At 35.9% G+C, this 22,039-nt stretch overlaps 2 protein-coding genes across 5 annotated transcripts in view; one reads left to right on the forward strand and one right to left on the reverse strand.

The window, feature by feature from the left end:
* The window catches only part of LOC120414391 (5'-nucleotidase domain-containing protein 1), a 313,824-nt gene that overhangs the window by 185,088 nt on the left and 106,697 nt on the right, over nucleotides 1-22,039 (forward strand). The gene's annotated exons all lie outside the window — the stretch shown is intronic.
* The window catches only part of LOC120414403 (ubiquitin-conjugating enzyme E2 Q2), a 52,712-nt gene that overhangs the window by 18,705 nt on the left and 11,968 nt on the right, over nucleotides 1-22,039 (reverse strand). For all 4 annotated transcript variants that reach the window (XM_039575582.2, XM_039575583.2, XM_039575580.2 and 1 more), the window contains exons 3-4: nucleotides 7,920-8,036; nucleotides 6,839-7,144 (exon numbers count right to left, since the gene is read on the reverse strand). In XM_039575582.2, the coding sequence (XP_039431516.1) occupies nucleotides 6,839-7,144; nucleotides 7,920-8,036 (423 nt within the window). The remainder of the gene's footprint in view (nucleotides 1-6,838; nucleotides 7,145-7,919; nucleotides 8,037-22,039) is intronic.

Genomic DNA, 22,039 nt, shown 5'->3' on the forward strand with positions numbered 1-22,039 from the left:
ACTCCGGCAACCAAATCCATCCAAACTTCGGGACAATGCACAAACCGGTCGGCCGAACAAAATGTGTTTGTTACTTTCAGAAAGCCTGAAGCATCCAGTTCTTGAAATCAGGAGGAAATCTAGTTTTAGTGTGGGACAAACTTGCGTTTTTCTCAGTTTGCTGTTTTTGCATATGAGCAATTCTCTCAGATTTCGATGATACGATTTTTTTTTGTATTTTTTAATCTGGCTGAAACTTTTGCAACCATTTTGCATCATTAGTTTGTCCATATAACTTTCCATATGGAAATTCAAAAATCTATATCTTTTGAAGGAATATTTTGATCGATTGGTGTCTTCGGCAAAGTTGTAGGTATTAATAAGGGTTACACTAAAAAAAAGATACACGGTAAAAAAAATTAGAGATTTTTAATTTAACTTTTTGTCACTAAAACTTGTTTGTAAAAAAACACTATTTTTAATTTTTTTTATATGTTTTAGAGGCCATCAAATGCCAACTTTTCAGAAATTTCCAGGTTGTGCAAAAAATCTTTGACCGAGTTATAAATTTTTGAACCAATACTGATTTTAAAAAAATCGAAATAAATCCCAAAAATTCTTCAACTTCATTTTACGATGTAAAATCAAATTTGCAATCAAAAATTACTCAAGTGAAATTTTGATAAAGTTTTTCAAATTAAAGCCATTTTTAGGTAACTTTTTGAAAAAAAGTAGAAGTTTTCCATTTTTTAAACTTAGTGCACAGGTTTGCCCACTTTAGAAAAAAATATTTGAAACGTTGAGAAAATTCTCTACATTTTGCTTTTTTGAACTTTGTTGATACGACCCTTAGTTGCTGAGATATTGCCATGCAAAGGTTTAAAAACAAGAAAATTGATGTTTTCTAAGTCTCACCCAAAAAACCCACCATTTTCTAACGTCGATGTCTCAGTAACTAATGGTTCGATTTTCAATGTTAAGATATGAAACAATTGTGATATTTTCTGATCTTTTCGAAAAAAAGTTTTTAATTTTTTTCAATCACGACTAACATTTTAAAAGGGCCAAACTTTCAATATTACGCTCTTTTGAAATGTTTGGTTCGATTTTCAATGTTAAGATATGAAACATTTGTGATATTTTCTGATCTTTTCGAAAAAAAGTTTTTAATTTTTTTCAATCACGACTAACATTTTAAAAGGGCCAAACTTTCAATATTACGCTCTTTTGAAATGTTAGTCTTGACTTAAAAAAATTTAAAATATTGTTTTCGAAAATATCGAAAAATTTCACGAATGTTTCATATTTTAACATTGTAAATCGGACCATTAGTTGCTGAGATATCGACGTTAGAAAATGGTGGGTTGTTTGAGTGAGACTTAGAAAACATCAATTTTCCTGTTTTTAAACCTTTGCATAGCAATATCTCAGCAACTAAGGGTCGTATATAGAGAATTTTCTCAGCTTTTCAAAAATATTTTTTTTCAAAAGTGGGCAAACATATGAAAAACTGCTGCTATTTTCAAAAAAGTTATCTAAAAATGGCTTTAACTTGAAAACGGTGAACTTAATCAAAATTTCGCTTGAGTAATTTTTGATTGCAAATTTGATTTGACATCGAAAAATGAAGTTGAAAATTTTTGGGACCAATGTTTCGATTTTTTTTAAATCAGTATTGATTCAAAAATTCATAACTCGGTCAATGATTTTTTGTACAACCTGGATTTCTGAAAAGTTGGCCTTTTATGTCCCCTTAAACATATCAAAAAATAAATTAAAAATAGAGTTTTTTTTTTGCAAAATAAGTTTTAGTGACAAAAAGTTAAATAAAAAATCACCAAAGTTTGTTTTACCGTGTATCATTTTTTCCAGTATAATCCTTATCAATACCTACAACTTTGCCGAAGACACCAAATCGATCAAAAAATTCCTTTAAAAGATACAGATTTTTGAATTTTCATACATCGTTTTTGTATGGACAGCTGCCAAATTTGTATGGAAAATTATATGGACAAACTAATGATGCAAATGGCTCTTTTCTCTTAGGAAATTGCATTTAAAAATGAGGTTTTCCAAAAATCTCAAAAATGTGGGGGTTGCCCCGGGCGCGGTGTGGACCAAATGTCACCAAACTTGGGACACTTTGTGTGAGGGGCAAAAGCAACCCCCATGCCAAATATGAGCAGACTTGGTGAAGATCGATGTCGGACGCGTGGTCACTTGGGAAGGAATGACCCATAGGCAAATGTTTATCTGTCTTAAAGCCACTTCCATTCCAGCAGCTTCCATTTTTTGGCAAATAATAATCTTCTAAAGAACCCAAAATAACTGCTCATAAATCGCTCTAATGGCCCTCAAATACCTTCCAAAATGGAATGCATCGATATACCAAAACGGCTCCGAAAATCTAAGCAATAGCAAAAAGTACCTCACGCATAACTCTTCTAACAACACGTGAAGAACCTCGCACCGCTACCGAGTAGTACCTACCTAGTATAGTATTAGCTCTAGGTGCACTACCTTCATGGGCTACATGCATCAAACGGAACAGCGAGCGAGAAGCGGCAGAAAAAAAACAAGCCAGCACCAGCACAGCTGCTCCAATTTGCGGTTTCAATCCATAAAATGAAGCCATGGCATTGACAATGTACGGTTCCACGTACGAACCAGCTCAACACTGTGGCACGTAACTCGCACACTCCACGAAGAGAGACCCGCAGCAGCAGCGCTGCAAATGTTGAGGCTAACATTCATTATAATGTGCTTTATGCTAAATTTGCAAATTTTTAATACTCCACAGAGAGCCTTCCGTGAGTACGGAGAAATCGCTTCTAGCTGAGTGACTCATATTTTGTTTTATTTATGAGATTCTGAAAATCAAAACTAAGAGTTTTTGTTTTGGTTTTGGTGTGGCATGCAACGAGAGTTTGTGGCCTTCAGGTGAGGTGAGAAATTGCGCGAAAGAAAACCGTCACCCACCGGAGAAGCGGTGGAAAACCTAAAGCAAATATAGGTCATGACGCGCGATAAGACCTGCGCTGAATCAGACTCGGCACCAGCCAGCCAGCCAGCAAGCCAGCCGCACCGTGGCACTGCCAAAAAATGTGTCAATTGTGTCTCCATATTGTACAGTGGGATCCAGCAAAAAGGGAAACTCGTAAATTTAATTGATTCTGGCCTTTCTCACATTTTTAAAAAGAAAATAACAACCTCCTTCTAATGTTCCATAAATTTCACAAGCTTTAAGTCTCTCTTCTGATTTTTTTTTTTAATTTTGTTCTGATATAGGGGTAATTTTTTACCAACTCACACGAAATCGGAAAAAGTTGCCCCGAACCCTCTTCGATTTGCGTGAAACTTTGTCCTAAGGGGTAACTTTTGTCCCTGATCACGAATCCGAGGTCAGTTTTTTGATATCTCATGACGGAGGGGCGGTACGACCCTTTCAAATTTTGAACAAGCGGAGCAGGACATGGTTTTCAATAATTCCGAAAAAACGTATTTTTCATCGAAAAAATCACTCAAAAGAAGGGTCTTTTTTCATTTACAACAAAAAATTTCACGACGACATAAAATGACAGAGTTTTAAAACTTTCGTAGTGTTTTTTTTCGATGAAAATACGTTTTTTCGGAGTTTTGAGAACGCCATCAAATCGAGCGTCTAAATTTGCATAGAAGAAAAATTCACGATGTTTTTTTAATTTTTATCACCAAAAGTAGTATTTATCGATACAAAGGCTAAAAAATTTACTTTTTAGCACTCAAATGTGTGCTGACGTTCAACTTTTTCAACACTTCTATAAAAAGTAATACTTTTAAATATTGTTTTGATTTGAGCGGTTAATTGACCAAATACATAGACATTTGACTTAAAATTCTTATCATGTTTTTGAGCAATTCTCTACGAAATCGATCTTTTTTTTTAAGAATTTCAATTTTTGTACTTTTTAATCCGGCTAAAACTTTTTTGGTGCATTCGGTATGCCCAAAGTAGCCGTTTTGCATCATTAATTTGTCCATTTAATATTCCATACAAATTTGGCAGCTGTCCATACAAAAATAATGTATGAAAATTCAAAAAACTGTATCTTTTGAAGGAATTTTTTGATCGGTTTTGTGTCTTCGGCAAAGTTGTAGGTATGGATAAGGACTACACTGAAAAAAGTGATACACGGTAAAATTTTTTTTTGATGATTTTTTTAATTTTTTGTCATTAAAACTTGATTTTCAAAAAAACACTATTTTATTTTTTTGTTATTTTTTTATATGTTTTAGGGGACATCAGAAATTTCCAGGTTGTGCAAAAAATCGTTGACCGAGTTATGATTTTTTTAATCGATACTGATTTTAAAATTTCACTAAATTACTTTTTGATTGCAAATATTAATTTGCATCGAAAAATTAAGTTGAGACATTTTTGCGACCAATATTTCGATTTTTTGAAAAAAAAAATCAGTATTGAATAAAAAAAAAAATAACTCGGTCAAAGATTTTTGGTACAACCAGTTTCTGAAAAAATGACATTTGATTTCCTCTAAAACATATAAAAAATAAAGCAAATTAAAAATAGTTTTTTTTTTTTTTTGCAAATCAAGTTTTAGTGACAAAAAGTTAAATCAAAAATCACCAAAATTTGTTTTATCGTGTATCATTTTTTTTTTCAGTGTAGTCCGTATCCATACCCACAACTTTGCCGAAGACACCAAATCGATCAAAAAAGTACTTCAAAATTTACAGATTTTTGAATTTTCATACATCGTTTTTGTATGGACAGCTGCACAAATTTGTATGAAAAATTATATGGACAAACTAATGATGCAAATGGCCTCTTTGGGCATACGGAAGGCACCAAAAATGTTTCAGCCGGTTTAAAAAATACAAAAAACAAAATTAAAAAAAAGACCGATTTCGTAGAGAATTGCTCTATAGGCATCTGAGGTTTTTTTTTGAAAAATGTATCTGGAGTTTTTTTTGAAAAGATCCAATAAACCAAATTTCCAGTTTTTGCTTTTTGGGTGTTTTTAGACCCGCCTTGAGTCAGGGGTATTGAAAAACACCCAAAGAGCAAAAACTGAAAATTTGGTTTATTGGTCCTTTAAAAAAAAAACTCCAGGTATGTTTTTTAATGCTTTTTAGAAAAAAAAAAACTTCTTGAAGGAAAAGCACCCCTGCAACAAAATTTTTCGAAAAGCTGAGAAAATTACCAACATTTTTCCTTGTTTGGCTTGGTTGCTCTGACAACTGGTTGCTGACAATTTATCTAAAGAATGAACCGCCCTGCAGTCCATACAAAAGTGCTTTTAATATATTCGAAAATCTGCAACTCGAAAAGAGATTTTCTGATTAGTTTGGTGTCTGCGGCAAAGTTGTGGGTTATGATCAGAAATTTTAAGAAAAAAATGCCTACAAAACGGAGCAACTTTTTCACACTTTAAAAAAAAATACATATCCGGTTCCAGATTTTGCACTATCCTAAACATAAGCACAAAAGATGCATTTGTATGCCCCTAACACATATTCAACATTTAGGGATGAAAAATCAATAAAACAAATCGGAAAAAATGACTGACTATACTGCTGAAAATGTTTTTTTTTTGCAATTCCGCAATTCAACTGTTCCTGTCTTTCTGGAGAAACGAAACGGACTACTTTTTCCTACCAAAAATAACAGAATGGATAATTTATACTTTTCAATGGCAGCGAATGACCGCGAAGGTTAAAGCTGCCGAAAATAAATAAATAAACAACAACAACATACTTTTCAATACCAGTGCAGAAAAGTTCTCCTTTTCAGCACTGAAATGGGTGCTGAAAAAATAAACTTTTCAACACTATTGTCGAAAAGTAAAATTTTTCAATATTTTTTAGTTTTGAACGGTGAATTTACTAAACACATGAATGTTTGACATAAAATTCCATTCAAGAAGCGCTTTTCGAAATTGCAAAAAATCTCCTTTTTGCAACTTGTTGCATAAACCACTATTTTGCTTCTGACGAACTTAAGCATTTTTTTATTTTAATTTTTAACTTAATTAGAAATTTCATTTTTTTCTGAGTGATGAACCGCCCTACAGTCCATACAAAAGTGAAATGAATTATTTAATATTCTGTATCTCGAGGATGGATTCTCTGATCGATTTGGTGTCTGCGGCAAAGTTGTAAATTATGTTCAATAAAATTGGTACACTGAAAAAATCTAAATTTTGAGTGTTTATTGTCCCAAAAAAACAATTTTGACCTATTCATCTAGACAAGTAATTAGCGACTTAAAAATGTCATTTTGGATGAGACCAGCTACAGCCAAATTCACTCAAAATTGGCACAAATACTTAAAATAGCAAAAAAAAACAATTTTCAGCTAGTGGCGAATGATTTTTTCGATTACGGTTTAAAGAAGAATGAAAAACATTTTAAAAAATCAATTAGAATGTTTAGAAACTTAAAGATTATTTTCGAAATGATTTGCAACATTCCACATTATTTAAGATTGATATGTGTTGATATTTTTGTTAAGTTGATTTTATGACATATCCTGATAAGGGATCATCTAGAAACCAAAAAATCTTTAAATATTACTAGTGAAATATTAACGTACTTTGAAAATCCATTTTAAACCTTTTGTAGTCGTACAAAGGATCATAGTACTCAGAAAAATAAGCTTTATGTCAGCAATTTAAGCTTAATTTTGGGACCCAACTGAGCCTAATGCAGTTTTGATCCCACTGTCTTCCAAACCAACCCACAGTGCATTGGCGTTTTTCAACGCTCTAATTCCGTCGTCCTCATTATCTCCGCAAAAAAAAAAAAAAAGATGCAGGCGCGAGGAAAACGGAAGTAACTCCCCACCCAGCCCACTCACCTTGGCAGAACTCCGGCCGTCGTCCATCTCGAGCGGAAGATCCTCCTCGCCTTCGCTTTCCTGGTCACTTTCGCCGACCACATCCTCGATGTCATCACAGTCCGAGTCGATCTCGTCGATCTGTTGCTGCTGCTGGTGCTGCTGTTGGGCCTGGGGGTGCAGGTGGGGATGCAGCGGGTGGCCGTGGTGGTGGTGCGATGCGGGGTGGCCGGGTGCGTGAGGTTGGAACGGTATCGACAGGTTGTCCAGGTCGGGCGGCAGCGGCACTGTGTGCAACCGGCAGAGTTCCCGCAGGAGAATTTCGACCTGGGAGAAGAAAAAGGAAACTCTGTTAGAAATTGACCATTGACAAAGTAGGATGAAACAAGACAAACCAGTCAAATTTTTCATTTTGATTTAACAAACGCAATGTTGAACCAGAACTAAGTAAGATTACGCAACCCACTTGGAAAACCAAAAAATAAACGAGCACATACACCTCCCTCCTTCTTTGCATTTAACAATAAATTTCACTGCATCAGTGCAATAAAATGAGCTGAACCTAAAACCTAACAAGAGCAGAGCTGCGCTAACCCAGCAGAGCGTGTACGAAAAACCCCGCTAGATGTGTAATGTAATAACACTATTATTGTTATCGTTATTATCATTATACTGCAACTGTAGCTTCTCCAGTACTGTCTGGCAGTTCAGTTAGACAGTCGGTGAGTGATGAGAGAACATCATTGCGGGTTGCGCCCTTTTCTGATGCACAAAGATACCTGAAGATTCAGCGATGTCTGTTGCATTGAGAAATGTTTGTCCTAATTCAGCTTTATTACATTATTACATTTACATTGAATCTAATCCTTCATTTATCATCGAAATTTGATAAAAAATAGCATTTCTAATATCAGCAGAAACATTAACAAGTTGATCAAAAAGACGACCGTTAGTCGTTAGTAGAACAAGTGAATAACTACTCAAACCAACTTCAAACACAGCCCATGGTGCACTTCGTCACTTGGTGCAAGCCGAGCAAGTTCATCCCAACCCCATACATATACATGCTATCTATTTATTGTCGGTATGTTTGTTTGCTTACCTGATTTATAACGTGATTATCGAGGCCACGGGTGTTTGTGAGCGTTTGTACCGCGTTTGTTATGCTGGTTTCTTCACTTTCGGCGAACCATACTGGCGGGGTGGAGGGGTAGGTTTCCTGCAGAAAAAAAGTAAGAGAAGAACAATAGAGAAATTGTTAGTCTTTTTGAGTTGATTTGGAAAATGGTGAAAATTGATTAAATTGGAAGATAAACATTCACACTCCCACCAACAAACTTGGAATAAACAATGATGATACACAAAAAAAAGCACGAGTTTTAGCTTGAATTCGGCGTTTGTAACCATATTTTAATGAAAATTTGAACTTCCGGAAGGAATCCAACTATGTTAACACGCGTAAGAAAAACAAACTATTTTCAATTTGGGGGCGGGTAAAATTGATACACGAGCCTGCTGCAAAATCTGTTATAAAAGGTAAGATTTTTTGTAGCAAATCCACTACGACAGATTTTGATACATTTTTTACAGTGGGTGTAGATTGTTTACTGATAGCAATTCAAATTTTATCAAATTTACAAATCCAAATTTTGGAAATTGTTTGCTCCACAACTTTGTAGAATATTGTTACACTCTAAAACTTACCCCACAATGTAACAAGAAACATGAAATTTTAAAATAACAAATTTTGTTTTAAATGAAAAAAAATATACTTCTGGGTAGTTGCAGATTTGTAAAGTAGGTACATAAAATCTTCCATAAAATTACATGTCGCCATTCACAAGATCCTCTGTAATTACTCTTAGCTTCAAGAAAAATGTAATTACAAAAGCAGACTCGGTCCTACCCAGGTCCTAACAAAAATATTTTTTTTTGAAAGAAAAAAAACAAAGTACAAATTTATTTTTCATCACGAGTCGTACATTTAACGAGGTTTACCGAGTTGGATAAATACGCCGAGTGCTGGAAAAATCAAGTTTTGCAACGAGTTGCATATTTTTGCAATCCCGAAAACTGCTATTTGAATGGAATTTTAAGTCAAACATGCGTTTAGTAAACTCACCATTCAAATCAAAAAAATATTGAAAAATGTTACTTTTTGATACCAGTGCTGAAAAGTTCAACTTTTCAGCATCTATTTCAGTACCGAAAAGTCACTGGTATTAATTTTCCATGCTGTTATTTTTTGTGGAGAAAAGTAAGCAAATTCGTTGTTTGAGTATGACAGGAAAAGTAAGTTGTTTCAAGACGGAATTGCAAAAAAAAACTATTTTTTTCAATTCCGTCGTGAAACTACTTACTTTTCCTGTCATTCTCGAACGACGAAACAGCCTACTTTTCTCTACCAAAAATAACAGAATCAAATAGTAACCCTTTTCCAAACAAATGCTGAAAAGTAAAACTTTTCAATTTCAGCACTTGATAGGAAAAGTTGTACTTTTCAACATTTTTTTTTATTTAAGCGATTCATTGACTCAATGCATGGATATTTGTCCTATAATTCTGTTCAAATGGTAAACTCGGTAAACCTCGTTGGATAAATGTACAACTCGTACAACTGAAAAAAAATCCTCTTTTTGCAACTTGTTGCTCAAACTACTATTTTGTATTCTGCAGACGAAAAATATGTTGTTTTTTTTATTTGAGGAGCACACAATCAAATCGGGCGTATATTTTACATAAAAGTTTTGTTGGCACCAAATTTCCAAATCATCACCATTTCAGGCTGTAAAATATTGAAAAAAACACGTCTTTTTCGCATGTTCAAAAATGGAAGGGGTCGTATCGCCCCTCCGTCACGAGATGTCTAAAAGTGGATTTTGGATTCGTGATCAGGGACCAAAATGACAATGACAAGGTTTGACGCAAATCGAAGAGTGATCGTGGCAGCTTTTTCTGATTTCATGTGAGTTGACAAAGAACGAATGTAAAATTACACAGTGAAAGATGTAAATTTTTACACACTTTCAGAAGCAAAATTACACATTTTTTCGGACACACAATATGTCAACATTCCCAGTTAGCATCTATCAGCATTTTTTTACTGAGTAATGTTTTTTTCATTTAATAAAAATACTGACGAATAGCTTGAACGAATAAAGTTCTTTTAATAATCTATCAGATTCTGCTACTGAATCAAAATCGAGCCATAAAAAGTCCGAAAAAAAGATGGAAATGCCTACATGACGTAATCCAGACTGTAATCCGGACTGCATGAGTGTTTCAAAAAATAAACTTATCTTATTGAATTTCCTTTTTTATCTGATGGTTGTTTACTTAGTGATTCTTCAATAGCTCGTAATCTTAAACGCAGCGTTGGTATTCTCGTGCTCTCGCGAGAAAAATCCTCTCTCTCGAGTTCTCGCCGCGAGTCTCGAGCTGCCGAGAGAAACTCACCGATTGCCCGTGCTCTCCTCCGCTCGCGAACGGGCTTTCTCGCGAGCCAGAATTGCCCGTTCGCGAGAAGTTGAACATGTTGAGAAAAGAACAAAAAACAACACAGCGATTAAAGTTACACCTCTATGCCATCGCCTGGTTCGCATTCATAAGGCTGATAAACAAATTGTTAGCGGGAGCGAGAATGCGAACGAAAATTCGAGCGCGAGCAAGAAGAGAAAAGTACTACAAGTTCTCTCCCTAGCTCGCGAGCGAAAAATGCTTTCCTTCTTCTCGTTTGAATTCCAACAATGCTTAAACGTAAGCAAGCAGCTCATCCCGCTCACAGTCAATGTTAACGTTTACTAGACTGAGCGGGATGAACTAAACATGCATCTAAGGTGATATTTTTTAGGCATATTGGTTTTAATTACCACACATTTCTAATTTTAGTTTTATTTTTTATATTTAATTTTTTATTATGAACCATAAAGATTCAGCGGATCAAAATACATTTTTATGTTTTGTTTCCATTGCAAAGTGGGCATGTGAATATTTTATAGAAACGATTTGGTGTTTTCGGTTGATGATTATAGGTTATGATTAGGATTACTATGAAAAAATAGGTGCAAAGAAAAAAAACATTTTTTTTTTCTCCAGTTTACTATATCACTAAAAGTTGTATTCCCGTTATAAATAATCTCTAATTAAATTTAAAAAATAATTTTGAAACTTTGTTTTGCAATATATTATTTTTAAAAATCTCTAATTTTATTTGAAAAAAATAATATCTCCGGTACCAGATTTTGCCACATCTTAAACTCGAGCCAAAAATGCCTTTTAAGTCCTCTAAAACATATCATAAACACTTATTTTGAAAATTCAACCTACAATAATAAAAAGTGAAATTAAAAAAAATTGAAATAAAAATTAATGATTTCTGAACAGTTTTAATCATAACCTACGACTTTGCCAAAGATAGTAAACCAAAAAAATAATTCTCAAGATATAAATATTCAAATACAGTCCAAATTTCAATTCGGATAACCAAATCTTCCAATAATCGAAGCACGAAATAAAAATATTTAAGCCTTTGCATAATCGAGTATGGACTGTATTCACATGCCTATCATTAAAAAAACAAATCAGGAACATGATGCAAATTCTTTTGACGTAGGGAAAGCATGGACAAAGTTTCAACCCAATAAAATACAAAATCTAAAATCTCGAAAAAAATGCAAAATTCTAAAGAATGACTCTCTTACTCTGATCACTTTTTAAAATAAATCGTTTTTTGATGATTTGAGCTAACTTACTAACGAGGTTACTACCATCCACTGAACTACACTGAAAAAAATATTCTGTTTTCAGTTATGAGCAATTTAATTAGCTTATATCTGTAAGCCCATACATCCAATTGAAATCTGATGGGAAATTTGACGAGCTTGCGGTAAATTTCGAGACTGAAATATCAAGTCTGTCATATACAAATTGTCAAAAATCATCAAAAACCCTATTTTTTCAACATTTTTATTTTTAAAACCGCTGTAACTTAACAAGGATTGGACTTAGGACAGTGGTCAATATAGAGATTTTTATGTAAAGTTGTCTGGAGAATCTATTCCCGTATTAAGTTTTTGAAAATTTTGACGTTTAGAGCACTTAAAAAAACAGTTTCTGTAAATGAATTTTGTACTTTTTTTAGGTGAGTTGCTCCATCCTGCATTTTTCGTGAGTCTTTTTGTAACATCTTAGGCTATTTTCACAAAAAATTTGAACGAAAAAAATCGTGGGCTTCAAATTTGACATTTAAACTTAAAAAAAAAAAACAAGAAATCTCATAAAAGTGGCGTGTTTTTTTTTTCTTTCAGTATATTTTTTTTCGTAAAGCCCGTCAAATTTCCTACAAGTTTGTCTTTGACCACTTTTAGATACGATGCAACGGCTCCGAGATACAGCAATATTTAAATTACAAAATACAAAAATATTGAAAACTCTTACGCCCTTCTCAAATGTCATTATCGAGTGAAACTGGCTTCATATACAAAAAAATGGCTTATCTAAGCGTAGGATAACATGTCTACAAAGTTTGATTGAAATCGGAGAGGGTCGGGTACAACCGATTCCCTATTTGGCATGGAATTGCTCTCTTATGTTAAATGATTTATTAATATGACAATGATTTTAGTCATTTTTTTAATGCAATCATTCAACTTTTTGATTCCATCTATCGACCAGCTGACAATTGACCTCACTGTATGTGCAAATCTCAATTTGAATCTGACCCTCACGCGCTAGTCATCTGTTTCTCGGGAGGAACAAAATTGTCCCCCTCTCCATTAATCGACCCAAATTGGACTCATCTCGGAGCTTGCCGTTGTCATGTGCATCTTCGACCTCCCCATCATCATCATCCTCGTCTTCGTCAGCTGCATCCACAAACTTGTTACGTTGCATCACACGCACACACACACACACTTTGCATGTTACGAAATTGCTTGACAACAACAGGACGAATGCTGCTGCTGATGATGATGGCGAAAAATGACGATGATGATGTGTCAGGGAAAAGGGGAAAATGATGCAAAACAGGACACCGACAAAAAAACGGTATAATTTCAGGGTTTCAGACTGAAGCCCGCCGAAGAACTCTGCGTGTGATGCAAACAAAGAGGAGTTGCGAAGAAGATTCGCTCGAAACTCGGTCTGTCTAGCTGAAACCCGAGACTATCCTGTTTTGGGGGGGGCAAGATTTTCGCCACTCTGGTCGAAATGTGCAACACAAAGATACACAGGATGGCTGGCTGGGCAGGATTGAGAAGTTATCGAACCCTGAGCAATTTTCGGAATAAGGGACGAACACGAAAAAGACCTGTGCTGTGCTACAGCAGTGGTGGTGAACAAGGTCAAGTGCCCCGTGGTGGGTTCCAGCCAGCATAGAAACACACATATGTTGCACATTATTGGCATTCGTTATTTGACCCTTTTCTGCGATGGAGGTTGCTGCTGGTTGTTGAGATGTGCCTAATTTTGCGTCTGTCTTGCTTCTTTGATCTTGGTATTTAAGTTGGGGCGAAAGGAGTTACTCAAAAATCAAAAATGAGCGATGAAGCCTGGAAGAAATAGATCACACTTTTGTAGAAACATTTAACGATAGGACCAAAGTTGTCCACCTTTTACCCCCCCCCCCCCCCCCCCTCAAAGTGACGTATGACAAGTTAGCACGACGGCGTCGATATAGGAGTTTGGTACGGTATGTCCATGCATCCACGTCCAAATGTTATCCGTTCACAGAATCCTTTATGCGGTCAACATAACGCAGTAGGGCTGGTCACTTTAAATATTTCTAATGCATTTTCGAATTTCCTCGGATGTATTTCAATTATTAATATTGACAACTAAAGTGCTTAGGCATAATCTAACTTTTAGACTTTCTAGCATGCTTATCGAACTGGCTGCGTCGATGATAGATCAGATTAGATAAAATGGTCAACAATCATTTGCTACACTGCCGTTTTACGGCGATATGATGTATACGCCATTGAGGTGATTTTGCTGTAGACACGATTTTCTGATTTAGTTCATTTTTTCAATTCTAAATGACTAATTTCAGGTCTGCTCTGTAGAAACTGTTAAAAAGTACAATAAAAATGTGGCCCCTACAAAATTTCTTGTTTTTTCCTATTCTCTACGATTTTAAACCACAAACATCATTTGGCCGAAAAAATAGCAATAAAAAATCACTACTTTTCCTGCCCAATGATGTATGTATACATTGCTCGATCAAAGCGATCAAAGCTGGCTTTATTTTTTGTCCCAGCTATTTTGATAGCTGAGTGGATCCCGTAATGCATTGTCCACGTGGATACTTTAAGGGTGGTGTTTGCGCATGCAAAAGGTTCAGATTGTAGATTTGTATCAGTTCAGTTAGATCTAGTACTACAGAATAATTCTAAGCATCTCTAAATGAGTTCTTGGCATTGTTATAGAATTTCCCGCTAGAACTACCAGCTTTGGTCACAAGAATCTTTGCTTGAAGTGGCCAACCTGCTGAATGCAGGTTCATTTATGTTTGCGCACATAATAACGTCTGTTGATCCTGTCGCACTTTCTTTCCCGGTAAATAAAAATTACAACACTCAGATTACAAAGAACAAAACTGTTTAATACAAAAAGACTTTATTCGCGTAAACTAGGCTGTATTTGGCAGTAAATTAACTGTTCTGACCTGCTCTGAGGTCTGTCAGGGAATTTACTGCCAAATACAGCCTAGTTTACGCGAATAAAGTCTTTTTGTATTAAACAGTTTTGTTCTTTGTAATCTGAGTGTTGTAATTTGTATTTACCGGGAAAGAAAGTGCGACAGGATCAACAGACGTTCTTATGTGCGCAAACATAAATGGTCCTTCGAGCCGGATCATGTCGCACCGTAAATTCCTGGTTTCGAAGTCGGTGGACCAAGTCTGTCGACGCAAAGTATCTGTGCCGTGAAGAATCGCCGGTTGAAGATGGCGCCGGGAGCCATTCTGTTGTGAAGTGCTGAAAAGAACACTAGAAGAGCCGCCATCTTCCATAACCGATACCGCAGCCCGCGTGCGTCTGGATTGCACCCCGATGCGTGGTCAGATTCCGCCCGAGACAACAGAAACCGGGTTATTTCATGAAAATCTGCTCCGTCGAAGAAATTCTATAACAATGCCAAGAACTCATTTAGAGATGCTTAGAATTATTCTGTAGTACTAGATCTAACTGAACTGATACAAATCTACAATCTGAACCTTTTGCATGCGCAAACAGGTGGGGAGGGGGAAGGTATTAGGGAGCGTTCTTTTATTACGTAACGCAGTTGGGGGGAGGGGGGTCGGAGGCCGTGTTACGCTCCATACAAAATTTGTATGGAAATTTTTTTAGGGGGGGGGGGGTCTAAAAATCCGATTTTGTGCGTTACGTAATAAAAGAACGCTCCCTTAGCAATTGTCTATGCTCCATAAACACATTTTTTGCATGAACAATTGTCAGCAAGGGAGGTGGGTGGGTCTAGAATTTTCAAAAAAGTGTCTACGTGGATGTGGATAAGGTGTCATCCATTTAGTACGTCACATTAAAATCAGCCAAAATTTACTCCACCCCCCTTTGTCACGATTTCCCTATGCTTTTAACACGCAACGTCACGCTTTCTCAAAACCCCCCTCTTCCCTCAGAACGTAACGTACTTTATGGATGATGCCGAATGGACGTCCCCTTAAGAATTAAATCGAAATAATGTAATAAAATATTGCCCAGTCTTGATTTGGTCCCAAAACCTCAAATCAACATTCAAACAGTATTGAATTTGACGTCTATCAATTCTCAATGTATACATACATCATGATGAGTAAAATTGGCGTATACATCATTGTTTGTTTGCTTAATAAAATGGGTCCCAGAGCAGTTTTTTGAAAAATTCTTTCGTCAAGAGGTAGTTTTTAAGATTCTTTATCAGACTGTACAATAAAATTGAAAATGTCCAAAATGGCGTATACATCATACCGCCGTAAAACGGCAGTACAGCGTAGATTTAAATTAAATTTAATCGAAATTATTGCAAACTGATTAAAAAAAGTGTATTTTTACGGATTTGTAAAAAAAGATTAAAAAAAATGCGAATCTGTATTTTTATTTTATTTGTGGCAGATTTTTCAATATCTAACCCTTTACTACCCAATTGCTTTTTCCTCCGTCTTTTAAGAAATTTTAGCTTTACGAAAAAAAATCTCTAGTTTTACGATCCAGACTTAAAAAGAACTTTTCACAGAAAACCTGTAGATCCTCCTTCATGCATACCTTTCAACTCAGTTTGATAAGTACAGTCCAGTCTCGATTAACCGAAGCCTCGATAATTCGAATTTGGATTATACGAAGGTTTGTAAAGAACGACTTAGGATAATCGAATCATGAACAGAAAGATTCGTATTTTTTGTTTTCTAATTTTAAACATTAAATTCGAGTTCTGTGACCTTATCTTAGTAAAATTTAAGTTGCTGATTGAATTTTTTTTTTAGTTTTTTAAACCGGACATTTTCGCCGCCATCCTGAATTTAAAAATTCTGAAATACTTTAGAGCATGTTTAGGGTAATATTCTAGCTCAAAAATCAAAAACAAGACAACGATAAAAAAGTTCGTGATTCGATTTTCCGAAGCTAAATTTTTCCGAGGCTTTCGGATGATCGAGTTCAAAAGTTAAGCATGAAACGGAATTTCACGTATCAAATATAATCATATTATTATTATCTTTGGATAGGTAATTGCAAGACTTTTCTAGCGAAACCTAAACTTCGAAGATCTGGCAACCCTGTCTTAAGTTAAGACTACTTAGGGAGCGTTATTTTATTACGTAATGCAGCAGGGGAGACCCCCCGATAGCTGTGTAACGCTCCGTACAAAATTTTGAAAATTTGTATGGACATTTTGTTACGAAGGGGGGGGGGAGAGGGGGGGGTTAAAAACCCCACTTTTGCGTTACGAAATAAAAAACCCTTAGGGGAAAGTGAGTCAAGAAGACCCAAATTGGGCAAGGAGAGCACTTGCCCGTGTGAGACTGCGGGCGTGTCAGAAGGTGTTACGCATAATATAAAAATTTTAAAATTTGTGTAGAAATTTTGTTTTGGGAGAGGGAGAGTGGCAAAAATACATAATGTATGCATTACTGATAAAAGAACGCTCCTTTGCCGATGCCCTCGTGATAGGTTCCCTCTGGAAACCTTCCTCATTTTGGCATCATGTTTTTGAGTACTGGAATGTGACAATTCTTAACATTATATCAAATAAAATACATTTTTAGAGCTTTGTGCAAAGTTCTTTGTCATATGGGTCATGCGTAACATAACCACTTGCACCTTTTTAAAGCCGAATTTCAGCAATTAGGATTCATCATGAGACGCAACTTCCAATAGGTGATCAAAAGACTTATTCGGAGAGACGTGACATTTGATGATCTGACAACCCTATACCAGAATGAGATTATTTAATTAAAATTCATTTTTTTTTTTTGTTTTAAGCAGGATGTTAAATATTCAGTTAAAATTAGTGTAGAAATCTATCATGTCACCCATTGTTGGTTAGGAGTGAGAAGGCACAAACCACATGGATGTATAAAGTTAATTTTTATTTGTAGTGTTTGGTCTATCCTACAAACCATTATATTCAGCCTATTTGCTGTTTTTTCATAATAGCACTCGCTCCTAACTCCATCAAAATAGCTGATTTTTATTATTTGAACAACTTATTTTGCAAAACTATGTACAGTCATCCCACATATTCGGAACGGTTTCCAGATTGGCCAATGTTCAAAAAATCATAGCAAATCGATAATTGAACTTAATGATTCGTTTTTACCTTCATTTGAAAGCTTTTCTTGCGATTTTTCGAATGCTGTATCAAACATTTGCAAATTTGACCCTTGAAATCCACAAATTCGGAACACTTTTTTCTTACAGATGTAAACAAACTTTGGATCTCTCCAGGAGTACATATTTATTACAAAATATTGACTTCACTCACTGAAACCAATGATACTCAAGCTTAGTGATGTTTTATACATGGTTTGATAACTTTTTTTTATGAAAATTCATGTGTTCCACAATTGTGGGAGGCACAATAACATCCCACAATTATGAAACAGGCCATTTGGAGGCTGTGTTTTGCTGCTCTGGACAAAATAGTCTTGGAATAATGTTTTTCGTTTTACGGAGCAAGGTGGGGGACGCGGCCTCAAGTCAGTCCAAGTCCGGTTTCTTGTGGAAAAAAGGGTAGTGGCCGAACTAGTATTGCATACCAAATGAACACCACCGGAAGATATAGGGGATCGGGAGGGGGGAGGTGAGAGAAAATTAGTGTTGGTGTGAGTAGTAAGAACTTGGATGACTTGAGCAGTTACGGTAATCTAAGTTTAACACTGAATGAAGAAAATCTGAAATTGTGATTCAAAGTAAGAAGGCCCGGAATAAATTAAATTATTAGTTAATTAAATAAGAAAATGTAACTAATCGGAGATCTATACAAAAGAAACCTATGATGTATTCCAAATTTAAAGGAAATAAAAAATACTAGAGAAAAAAAGATGAAAACTAACTGCCGACCTGTCACGTCCGTCAATAGTCTTGTCGTACATTACAACTAGAAACAGATCTGCCAATGAAATGTTACACTTCGTTCAAATCAACTAATCATTTCAGTCCAATTATTCATCGACGGAAAACTATCTAACTTTAATCAACAACCTAAACTAAACTGTCTGAAAGTAAATTTAATCTCAAATCCCCGAATGTTTTATTATAACGCCAAATAAGGTAAAGGATCTTGTTTTTAAACCAGTCTTGCCGCTTCCAAAAACTAATAAACATAAATGAATAGTTCATAAGTTGAACACTAGTAATTAAGACGACTATTTCATGCCTTTCATTTCATTAGGGCATAGAGCTTTGCAAACAAGAGTGCATCTCTATTATACCTTATGTGAACTGTCATTTGAGTGAAGGAGACACACTCCTGTTCACAAAACCCAAACGCCCTTTTGAAATGTTAGGCTCCATTTGATCGTCAAGGCTCCAGTAGACCCTCGATTCGCAACAATGGTCGATACAACCATAATCCGAAAACCGTTAGTTCAACAGATTAACGAATTTTGTCCGATATCATCGCACTATTGATTGACCGAGACTCTATGGAAATTTTGACATATCAAAATGCTACGTAATAATAATTTTTTTAAATGATGGCTCCTAGCTAGGAATTAAACCTAGACACAGCGTCGAGGCCCGCTTCGCATGGCAAAAATGTTGGCTGGGGGAAGTGATATTATCACGAAATTTTATTTTAAAGCCAACATTGCTAACGGCGTCGAGGTCCTTACTCATGCCCAAGGAAAATAGTCTTGGAATGAAGTTTTTTGTTCAAAAAGTACTACTTTTACTTGTGAACTATAATGTCCAAATGAAGGTTCTAAAAATAGTAAGGTCGACAGAAAAGCTACTTTTGGCATGCTATTGACAAATTATCATAAAAGTGTTCTTGAATATGTGGGATGACTGTATAGAAACTTGCTTGCTCACTTCCTATTGAGCTATTTATCACTCGATTTCAGTTGAAAATACCTTCTATGAGCTGTAATTGAGCGTCAAAGTGCTGATATGGCAACATTAGAGGTACGATTAAATAGGATGCTGTTCCCCTAATTATTTTAACATACAAAGTCGAGCAAATTGTATCGCATTGAAGCTTTAAAAAAACCTTACTTAATCCACCTTTAGGTGGTTGGTGCCTTGCTCTCATTTATAAAGATTTCAACCCCCCTAAAGTGTCCAGATGTTTATGGATCTCCCCTAACGTTCGCAGCACCTAAGAGGTTCTAAAAAAAATAAGTGATGAGTAAAAAAACAGACTACCTACAGACTTTTTATCAAGATTATACAGACACGGCCTTTGAGGAAAATGGCATCCCTCTACACGGCTTTTTCGTGGCGATCAAACCCGACCAGTTGAGGTTATGTGAATTCAGGCCTCTTTTTAATCTGCTTGTAATTTAAGATAGGTAAGTCAGATCTTGAAAATTCTTACTCCACAAAAAAGGTCATTTCAGAACCTTTCTAAAAATATATAACATGTGAGGGTTTCATGAAAAAACCACCTTTTTTACCATAATTTTAATTTAATATGAAACAGTTTTTTTAACATAACTTTTTAAATACATGATAAAACTGAATGAATTTAAATAGCAACTTAGGGGACGTTAAGACGGATCGATTAAAACCGTTCCGGCCAAAATCGGTTGAGCCTGTGACGAGATATTCCAGTGACATTGATTCGGTACACATGTCTACATACAGCCAAACACACAGACATTTGCTCAGCTGGTGATTCTGAGTCGATATATACAAATGAAGGTATAGGTCTAGGATGTCTAATTAAAAAGTTCATTTTTCGAGTGATTTTATAGCCTTTCCTCAGTAAGATGAGGAAGGCAAAAACCATAGAAAAATTTATCCCCACATTCCCCTCTCTCCCCCTTACGATGCGTTCGAGTGTGCGTGAACTCATCCTGTCATCCCCAACGCACGATTAAATTGGTCTAACGTTGCCGCTAAACTACCTGCATGTGGGAAGGTCCTTGACATCGGTCCTCACAGTGCAGTGGTATTGGTATCGCGACCACAAAGAAAACCCCTTCATCAGTCGGTGTCTGTGCGATGCATTTTCGGTGCAATTATGTCCGTTCAAATGTGCGATCAATCGGATAATTTGCGTGCTTGCTCGTCTTTTTATGGCTGCAGCATCTTTTGTTCTCTTGAGATGCATTTCACAGTCCCACAACGCACACAGTCAAACGAAGATTTTTTGTTTTGTTTATTTATGCAACACCACCGATGTGAGGTGCGTGTGACGTAAGCAGAGGATGCAAATCGATAAGCTTATCATCGTCATTATCTCTCTTTCTCTCTCTCTTTTTTCTGTTTCTCTGTCAATTGCAAAGAGATGTCGTTTCCACGCTGAATATAATCGATGGAACCTAATTTAATAAAAGCAGTGCATTTGCTGGGGCACGTGGAAAACTTCACAAACACAAAATGCAGTGCAGTTTGAAGAAGCTTTGCTCTTTTTATTTAAATTTTTAACTGGTAACCCTACCGTAAGGTATGGGAACAAAAACAATTGATAAATCTTTGTGTGTAATTCACGTAACGAGAAGTTTAGTGCTCCACAAAGCTGCGTGCATTCGTCTAAAATTGTAAACAACAACCTACCGCGATAAACACAGAGAGGAGAAAATGCTTTCCAAGCAGAACCGAGCAAGACACACAAACACACCCAGAGGAATGTGTTTGGATGTGTCGGTGCCACCACAAGAACAACATAAATGAGAGCAAAACATGGAAAATGGATGGAAAACCCGTCGTGTCACTTTTTCGACGCATAATCCCGTATGGATTTAGCTTAAGCTTTAGTTAGTAGAATTTTGTTTGAAAATTAGCTTTGTTCCTAATTATAAAGTTGTCAGCGTGTTTACAAACAAAACAAGCTGTTGACTGAAAAAAAAAATCAACATATAAACACAACTTTCAAAGGAAATGACAGAATAGCTCGCTGCAAATTGCAACCAACGAAAGCAATGAAAGGAAAGTTTGCCCATTGTCAGAGCTTTTCTCACGTAGATCTTCATCTCTTTATCTTTATATTTATCTAGTCTGACTCACCGAAGGGATGACATAAAACTTTCTTTTCTCTCTCTAACTCTTTCTCGTTCTCTCGGTGTGTTACGCATTTGTTTTTCTTGTTTTTTTTTCAGCTGCCAAAAAAAGGACCAAATCAACACACGGCGGCGGGGTAGAAAGACCGAGATCAACACGAACCCCAACAAAAATTACCTCACACACTTTGAGAATATCGTCTGGTCGGTTTCGGTCGTCGTCTCAAGTTCGATAGTTTTATATTTACCCTTCTTCCGGTGCCTTTGCGCCCCAGAGTCGGAGTCGGCAGTTTTCGAATATTCGGTCTCGACTGCTGTTTGTGGCGCAAGGACGACCGATGGCCTGTAGAGCTCGCCATCCCATCATCGACAATATTCGTGCTTGTAAGTTTAGTCAAGCAGAAAAAAGATTAGAAACGATCAATGTGACATTAGTGGACAATAATTAAAAAAAAACCATACACCCAACTGGCAGTCGCATGATTGTAATGCATGGCGGCATGAAAGTATATCAGAATCTGCATGAAAACTGTCCTCATGCATTTTTTGCGATATAGGAGTATGA

The sequence above is a fragment of the Culex pipiens genome, chromosome 3, assembly GCF_016801865.2.
Source record: "Culex pipiens pallens isolate TS chromosome 3, TS_CPP_V2, whole genome shotgun sequence".
Classification (NCBI taxonomy): domain Eukaryota; kingdom Metazoa; phylum Arthropoda; class Insecta; order Diptera; family Culicidae; genus Culex; species Culex pipiens.